Source organism: Sturnus vulgaris, chromosome 32 (genome assembly GCF_052056855.1).
Source record: "Sturnus vulgaris isolate bStuVul1 chromosome 32, bStuVul1.hap1, whole genome shotgun sequence".
Classification (NCBI taxonomy): Eukaryota; Metazoa; Chordata; class Aves; order Passeriformes; family Sturnidae; genus Sturnus; species Sturnus vulgaris.
The window spans coordinates 301,229-310,594 of NC_142274.1; the positions used below are offsets into that span (position 1 = coordinate 301,229).

Consider the following 9,366-nt stretch of genomic DNA (forward strand, 5'->3'; position numbering starts at 1 on the left):
TGTAAGAGCAAATCATCAGAATTGAAAATAAGAGTCCATTGTTTAAGCCTAATAACTTATGAAAAGGAAAAAGGAGGTTTGTTATAGATGAGAAATGTGATGGTTGGCTCTCAGAATTAAAGGATGAATATTGTGCCTAAGTTAAGTTTTATGGGTGTATAATGATGTTATTGTAATATATCCTCCCATAGTCCTCTTTCCCCTCCCCCTTGTATTGTTATCCTGACATGGCTTAGGTAGTTGGGGCATTTGTCCTGGTTTGGAAAGACAGGTGTGCTAGGGAAAGCAGGGCCTTTCCTTGAAATGAAGAAAATAAATCCTTCCCTCTGAATTAGTACAATTTTGAAATTAAGGGGCTCTCAGGCAAAGATATGGGGATAGGAAATAACAGTTCTTTACTAGTATATATAACAAGGCAAACAAAACAACAATTATGGAATTAACAACAAAGAGAACAGGAACCCAGTAGCAATTCTTTTGTTTGTGGACACCTTTCCCTGTGGTGCAGATGCTGTCCCAGTTGGCAGTCAGTGCCAGCCGGCTCCCGGTGGGCAGGGGCAGACGCGGTGATCCCACATGGCTGCAGGAGTGCTGGGGGCGATGGCAGCTGTGTCCCAGATGGGAAGGGATGGAGGAGAGACTCTGCTGGTGAATCCTTGGAGCAGTGTCGGTCCTGGTGCCCCAACAGGATGCTGGAGATACAGACTGAAGCAGGAGAGTGTCCGAGCAGGGGTGAGGGATCCAACACCAGAGGAGGCGTTGGGATGGTGGGGCGAGGTTTTCCAGGAGCTCTCCTGCTCCCAGAGCCATAAGCGAGCGAATGCCAGGAACTGCTCCCCCCCATCTTTACCTGCCTCCAATCTTGCAGTCTTCCCCCCTTCCCCCTTCCTCACCACCCCCCCCACCGACGCCCTCCTCCAAGAGAAACCCCAAAAATCCAGGGAAGCTGTACCTCCCCCATCTCAAGGTCTCAAGGATCTAGCCATCAGTGCTCCTTAGCATGGCAATGGGAAAAAATTTCACAGGCAGAGAGGAAAGGAAAAGACCAACCCCCAACACTCTGCTTGTTCCTACACCTGACCTCCAGTGCAGATGTAAGAAAGTAGTCTCCAGCAATGGACGGCAGAGAAGGAGTTCAGGGACAAGACTTTGGGAGGGCCCAGGGGCATAAAAGGTAGAACATCCATTCTGTAGGTGAGCACAAGGGGGTTTAGCCCCGTGCTCTCAGTGCTGATTGTTCTCCTTTCTCAGTCTGTTGTTGTATTTTTATGCTAAGATTTAATAAACCTCACAAAGTTTAAAAAAGTGAGCGTTGTTTCTCCCATCCTGCACTGCCAGGGTAGGAGGTACAGCTGGAAGGAGGGAAGGGTGAGGGAAAGCTGGTTTGAAGGGTCTTCATTTACTTCTCATTGTCCTGCTGGAAGTTTGTGGAGTTTTCTGTGAGATATCTCTCTCCTCCTTCACTCATCTATAAGGCTGTGGAGCAATTTTCCCTTTTTGGGGGAAATCAAAGCCATGCACTGATGCTCCCAATGATGGGGTAGCAGCAGTGAGGCTCCAAGGGTTCCCACTGAGCCGGAGCCAGCGAACACGCAGGGCTGGGAAAGGCGTGCCGGGAGCTGCAGAGAACTTTGTTTGTGTTTCCAGGCCAATGGTGGCTCGGGCCCGGGCCCGTTCCAGGGCTGTTCCTCATCTCCGCCTTTGCCCTCCCACAGCCCGGGGGGCCCTGAGAGCGCGGGCCGAGGCTGGGCCGTGTGCAGAGCCCGGCCCTCGCTGCCATTGGCTGATTCTGCTGTCACTCCTGGTTCTCGCGCACTGATTGGGCAGAGCAGCAAAGGCGCCATTGTGGCAGCAGCCGGAGCCCGGGGAGGCGGCGGCGGAGCTCGGAGCCCAGCGCAGGTGGGAGTCGTGCTCGGTATTCTGCGGGGGCTCGGAGCTCGCTGTGGGTGGAGGGTGCGGCAGGGGGCTCTGGCGGGTTGGTTGTGCCGAGCCCGGCCCGTGTTGGCTTTGGGCTGAGGGCGCTGCGGGAGCGGCTGCCCGCGGTCTCCTTCCCGCTGGGGCCTCGGCAGGAGCCGGTGCCGGAGCAGCGCTGGCTCGTCCCGGTTCCTGTGGGTAGCACAGAGGTGGCTGCCCTGTGCCTAGGGCTGTGTGGGAAAATTCCCGTGGCCAGAGGTTTGTGTGCAAAAAGGAGACAGAGGAGTCCTGTAAAAGTGACTTTATTGATGAACAAAGAGAGAGGCCATGTGGTCTCTAAAACGCAGCCTTTTATTGTTCTAATTTTCTAGTTGTTTCTAATTGCTCTATTCTCCCTCTCCCTTTGCCCCTGCCTGAGGTACTTGGAAGATTCAGACTTCCCGATCCGCCTACTGCATGTCCCCCTTAATATGCACCCCTACTATGATATTAATCTTACTGCTTTCAATCCCTCCTTTTCTCAAGAATTGCCTTTACAAACTGTTAATTTCCATTGACTCAATCTCTTTTCATGTGTCCTCTTTGGCGCAAGATGTCCTGCATGGTAAAAAGATGAGAGATACTGCAGCACATCAGAGGAGGAACAGCATTCGTTTAAGCCGTGGTCTGCCAGGGAACCACGAAAACGTGTCCCATTCCCATCCTTTCTCCGAAATACGAGCTATTTTCTTATTTCCTTTATTATCTGTTTCACCACTATTCAGTTATCATCTATTTTGTGAACAGCAGTTTGAGTCATTTAGTTTTCCACAAACTCCTCCTCTTTCTGCTAATAGATAATCTGATGCAATCTGTTATAAATGAGAGACAAAAGTCTCAATGTTCAGCAAAATTTAGATTGCTTTATTTGATATGGACAGAGCAAGCAGCACTGGGGAACGTGAGGGGTCACCGCCCACTCCACGCTCCACCGAACCTTGTATTGATCAGACAAAGGCAGGAAGGGCTTTTCGGGAAGTCTGATTTTGCAAGCTGGTAGCCGATACAACTTATTTGGAAAACATAACATAATATAATATAATATAATATAATATAATATAATATAATATAATATAATATAATATAATATAATATAATATAATATAATATAATATAATATAATACAACATATCAAGGTGATTTTAAACAGAATGCTTTTATCATATAATTTCCTTTATTTAGTGTCCATGCTTCACTTCAGAGCTTAGTATTCTGGTTTATGCAAACCCCAATGCTTTTGTGATTAACACGAATCTTTTATCAATTGTCACACATCCCATGGTGAAATGTCTCGTTCCTTATTTCTGTGAATTGGTTGGCAGGAGTGTCAGGAGCTGGAGCTGTCTGGTTGGTTATTATTTCAAGGACAGTTTTAAACCTAATTATGCCACTCAAATTACGGATGGATTTTCTGTCTCCTGATATGAATTCGTTAGGGTTCCCAGAGGCTGGTCCATGGTGTTGTAGAATTTGTTCTGGGGGCCGTTCACCTTTTCCCCATTTTTGGCTGCTCCCTCCAGCCAGGGCTGCATCAATTGACCACTCTAATCTTATTAAATCGTCAAATACTTGGATTTCCAGCTGATTTCTCTGGACGAGCAAAAACACCTCAGTTCTCTGGGGAGAGGGATGATTCCCCCCCACTTTTTTCATGTTTTCCCAACATTCTGCATTTGCTGTTTCCCTTTGCAGCTTAACCAATTTCTGTTGCAGTCAGATATCCTGACTATGGGCTCTGCCTTTAGTTGTGCAAATTCCATCTGTGCAGGCAGGCAGAGCTTGGGGTGAGGGACAGAGGGATTCAGCAAAATTCCTCCCCCAGGCAAGAAGATCCTGGTTCATTGTGCACACATTGCCCTAGCAGTGTTAATTTGCATTTCTAAAGCTCCTCTCCTGGCTCTGCCTGGAACCAATGCTTCTCTTCCAGAGCAGGCATTAGGTGATTCACACGTGCACCCCCACAATCTGCTTTTTTTTCTTTTCTATTTTTTAAACGATTTTGTATTAGCTGTTTATGCGTTAAAGCCTCACCACTAATACTCTTCTAGTTTTGCAAAATGCAGCCTAAAGGTGAGCATTGAAAAACCCATTCTGAAATTCTGCCATCATTAAGAGCCAGCCACAAATATACACAGAGAAATTCCAATGCAATCAAGTTTTTCTAGTTCTTCTCTTAGGAGTAAAAATTGATTGTCACACCCCTGGCCCAAACCTAACTGATGATACAAAAGTAGGATTATTATGAAAAGTTATTCTAATGGTGTAATCTTGTCCCTGAAACTGTGGTAAAAACAAAAACAATCCAACAATATCTTTAGAGAGTCAAGGCATTACTTGATTCTGGTCAGGGTGTGCAGCAGAAATCATTTCATCCATACATAGCCCGTGTGTGCAGAGAAAATCATTCCATGAGATGTGAATTTTGCTAGAGTTTTCCTAAACTTTTTACAGTCTAAACCCATAGAAATAAATTGGTTTAATGTTCATTGCTTCCAAATTGTGTAGTTCTCAGTATTTTGTTTCTTAGCAGACCCAGATTTCTCCTCGTTTGATGTTAATTAGGTTCTCACTCCTGGATTTCCTTCTCTTTTCCAGACCAGGTGTCTCCAGTTATGCCGGGGCAGTGTCTGGGGCAGGTGTTCCTCGATGGTTGCTGATGTTTCTTTGATGTTTTGTTGATGGATGTTCTCTTTGTGGGTATCTTTTGGGCTATTCCCAGGCTGTTGAGGTGGTTGTTTCTGTTGAGTGGTCTAAAATTCCTTAAAAAAAAAACCTTTTAAAATTCCTTTCCTGGGACAAGGGCAAACCAAGCTTGACTAGTAAAACGGAATGTAAAAAACTTTTAGAGTTGGTATATTTTGCAGCAATGGAATCCCAGGCAGCCCAGTGTGTGAGTGTAATTGAGAGGCAGAGTCCTGGGTGGATGCTGTGACCACCAAAGTGCCAAGGCAGGCTCTGTGCCAGCCCAGCTTCCTGTGGGAGAGATTTCACAAGAGAGGATTCTGGCCACAGACTGCTTGAAATATACATCCCTTATCCCCACCACGAACTAGGTGGAGAATTACCAGGGTAAGGAATTCCAAAGATCACTTCCAAGGGAGATAATTGAATATCTGCCCTGGCTCTGGCCAAAGGTTTTAATGGCCTGATGCTTGGCCTTCAGCCAAGGGCACACACTAACTCAGAAAACACTTCCTAAATGCAGCAACATGTTGCATATTCATAGACCTTCATGCATTATTCAGAATCGTTCTCCCCAACCTGTAAATCATTATTTTTTCCTTCCCTGGGATTCTGGTGTTCCATAATCCAAGAATGTGAAGACTTTCCTGATTATCTTTTTTCCATTCCCTGAGTTAGTTACATGAACAAAAGATTTTACATCAAAATGTTGTAGTCCAAAAAAATATATTTATCACTACTATTTATAAGTTCTGTTAATCACAGAGCTATAAGAAACTATGTTCATACAGCAAAGTTTTCCAACAGATAGCATTCATTTTAATATTTGCAAAAAGACAATAATATCATATGTACTTATAACACACCTAGGATTCAAATTTCTTTCCTGAGTCTGGAAGAGTCATAGCTGGGGCACCAATCATTTTGTTATTTTTCATTTTCTCAGCTTTTGTTCCTTTTCTGCTTTTCTGCTGTCCATACCACAACCTTGAGGCTATTGAGGTTTAGAAAGTGATACAATGTTATGGGTAGAACAGAGAATCCTCAATCCAGGTCCTGCAAAATTTCCTATTCATGCTCAGAATTCTTGCACCTCCTTTTCAGTCCTGGATTACTTCTGAGATTCTCCAGACCCTCTCTGGGTCAATACACCACAAACCTACAGTCAAAATACGTCCCAAATATTTAACTATTTTTTAGAGCATTTGCTCTTTTTTTTTTTTTTTAAATAATCAAAGATGCTTTTTTTAGCCTGAACGTTCAGCCAATTCACAGAGGCTTCTTCTACCACTTCCTGTCCTCCTGATTGGAGCAAGTCATCCACATCCTGCATTAACCCAATCCCTGGGGGTGGGGTAAATTCTTGTGATATTTTCTGCAAGGCTTGCCCAAATAAGGCTGGTGCTTCCGTGCATCCCTGCAGAAGGACCATCCATGTCTTTTCCATTTTCCCTTCTACCTCTTGTTCCCAGTCAAAGGCAAAATACAGTTTACCATCCTGTGTGAGTGGGCATCCCCAGAAAGCATCTTTGCCATCAAGGACTGAATGGTGGCAGTGTGAGGAGGGCACCTGGTTCAGGATGGTGTAAGGATCTGAGAGCCCCTGGGTGCTGGGGCCCCCTTGGGCCCTGGGGTTCATCCCTCGGGGCTGTAGAAACTCTGCCATGGCCTTTGCCTTCCCCTTGGCCTTTTCCTCCTCCCTTCTTGCATTCCCCTGCTGTGCCTTTGTGACCAACTGCTCCAGGGGCTTCAGAGCAGCTCCAATCTCCTCAGACATGAGCGGATTCACACAGAGGAGAGGCCCTTCCGCTGCTCCGACTGCGGGAAGGGCTTCAAGCACAACTCCACCCTCACTGCCCACCGGCACATCCACACCGGGGAGAGGCCCTACGAGTGTCCTGAGTGTGGGAACGGCTTCTCCACGAGCTCTCACTCGACCCAACACCAATGGAGCCACCAATAAAGGAAGCCCTGTGATTGCCCCGAGTGTGGGAAGAGCTTCGTGCTCTGCTCCAGCTCCATCCCTCATGGGAGGATTGGTGTTGGATGATCCCCAGTGACCCCCGTTGGGCAGAGCCCTGGTGATCCGTGGTCCTGGTGATCCGTGTTGGGTGGTGTCTTGGTTTGAAAGACAGGTATTTGCTAAGGAAAGGCAAGAGCCCCCTTCCTGAGATGCAGAATGCAACCCCCTCCCTTTTAATTATTTTAGTTTTAAATCAGAGGCCTTCAGGCAGGAGATGTGGGGATAAGGATAACAGTTCCTTACTGATATCTAACAAGGCAGAAAACAACAACAGCTATAAAAATTGACAACAGAACAGAACAGTATAGCTCAGCTCCAGTCCCTTTTGGCCACAGGCCGTCTCCCTGCACTCAGTTACCGGTGCTGGGGGCAGGGCAGGTCCCGCGCAGTTGAAGAGGGCTGGGTGATGGCAGCAGCGGCCCAGGGGTGAGAGGGATGGGAAAGTGACTCCCCCCTCATGGTGTTGGTCGTGGTGCTCAGCAGAGTGTCCGGAGATAGTAGGGTGAGGTGGGAGAGCAGCAGAGCGATGTCCAACGGCAGGGAGCGTGGATCTCAGTGCTGGGATGGCAGGGGAGATGCCAGATCGGAGCCCGGGCTGTCCTCCCACTCCACGAGCCAAGCGAGAGAGAGTCCCCCGCTCCAGACCCCCCGTCCCATCTTTCCTTTTCCGGTCCCCCCCCTCCAGCCACCCCCCTACGAGAGAACATTATCTGTCGTTTTAAGGTGTAGCCACAACTACTTAGCATAACAATGGGAGAAATTCCACAGAAAGGAAAGGGAACAATTCAACCCCCAACAATCCCTAAAACTAGTCCTTTGGGGTGCGTTTTGGCACATTGGAAGGAGCTAGTGGGGTATGGAGACTCAGAGAACCAAAAGACCCTTGTAAAGTTTTGTACACAATAGTGGCCACTTTATAAACTTGAGGGGGGAGCCAGGTGGCCCTCAGTTGGATATTTACATTATGAAACTTTGTTACAGCTTATGTTATTTTTGAGATACAGAAATGGGAGGAGGTGACTTACACTGACTGTTTTGGTTTTTCGGTTTTATTTCCTCCTGAAGCACCTTGAGTGGCAGAAAGATTGTGGACTCAGAGCCCCCTCTGACCCCTTGGTATTGGTCTTAGAAAAAGACAACGAGGCTAAGTTAAAATAATGTTGTAGTACATGCTCCATAAACCAACGCTGCACACACCCTGATAAGGTGCATCCAGCTAACCCTCTGGAATAAGAATTGGGGAATATTATTGAACCACCTGCTAAAAGGCAAAGCGGGGTGAGAGGGGAAGCAAATTTGAGATGGTTATTAACCTCAACTCCCGCTTTACCTTCTACTTCTGAAAAAAAAGACAGCTCGAGTTACTTCAGCTCCTTTTCCCTCATTCCACCTCCTGAAATTTCTAGGTCCCATCTCCCACTCCAGTCCCATTCCACCTCCTGAGATTTCTTCTTCTATCCAGACTCCGGCCTATGTTCCATCCCCCACTCTAGTTAAAGCAATTTCTATTTCAACTCCAGTATCCAGAAGGAAGAAAAGGTGATGATCAAAGAAGAGGAGATTGAAAAGAGGAATGGAGCAGAGGATCTTACCCTAGGAGACCTTCTGGTTATAATAAAAGTAGGGAACTAAGAAAAAAAAAATTGATAAACACAGGAGCAACATATTTGATGTTAAATAAAGCCTTAATACCAATAACAGGTGATTATGTCATGGTAAAGGGGCCAACTGGCCAATCTGAAAGGGCTTCTTTTTGTAGCCCATTGAAATATAAGTTTGGGAAGCAATGGGGAATTCACAGGTTTTTATATATGCCCAATGCTCCTATCACTTGCTCCACCACGATCTCCCATCCTGCCCTGATCGCATCCCCCCCATTTCTCCTCCCCAGGACCTATTTCTACAGCGGGCACAGCTCCTTCCCCCCCAGCCCTTTCGTGCCCCCCGGCTCCTCTGAGACCTGCCGGTTCTCCAGCCCCCCATTCCGTGGCTGTGTGGGAGTCCTGGTCTATGAGGCCAAGACCTTCACTGTGGCCATCTTCTTCTCCAACCCCCTGGACTACAACCTGTTCCCCATGGAGCTGGGCCTGGAGCTGTCCTTGGTCAAAGCTCACCTGGGCAGGTTGGAGGACACCTACACCCGCATGTCCCAGAGGGGGACTCCCCCAACCTACAACGGGACAACTGCGTGCTACTGTGTCACCCTGGACACCTGCCAGGAGCCCGTCCAGGTGAGTGTTGGCCATGTCAAGGTGACGGCCACCATGTCCAACACACGGAGGTCCATTATCAGGGTGGTTCTGCAGGAAGAGTAGTGCTCAGGGAAGGAAGCCGGAGGGAAACTTCCATTCAAGGTGATAGTAAAAGAATTAATTTAATTTTTACTGTGCCTGTGAACTTTTAGCTGAGAAACAAGGCACGCAAAAACTGCTTTCCCAGCAAGAAAAAGAAGATGAGAAGAAGACATCTGGCTCAAGAATGTAGTAATAGACAAAAGAAGTACTGGATCTGGGAACTTGGGGTGGGCTTTATGGTAATGGGTAAATTGTAATATGCACTTACTTGTAAAATTGTGTGTGCTCAAATGGTTAGGAGTATCCTTTGTGGGACCTCAGGCCTGAATAAATGATGCCTTCTTTAAACCAAATTAGTGTTAAGGAGTCTTATTCCAATACTTTGGAGATTTTTTGACAGTAAATTGGAGAGCC

General features: G+C 46.9%; 1 protein-coding gene across 1 annotated transcript in view; it reads left to right on the forward strand.

Annotated features, from left to right (window-relative positions):
- Positions 1-8,973, forward strand: part of LOC148220679 (myosin-binding protein C, fast-type-like) — a 58,217-nt gene extending 49,244 nt beyond the window's left edge. The window contains 1 exon segment of the mRNA XM_088154842.1: positions 8,550-8,973. Coding sequence (XP_088010968.1) covers positions 8,550-8,973 — 424 coding nt within the window.
- Positions 8,974-9,366: the final 393 nt, after the last annotated feature.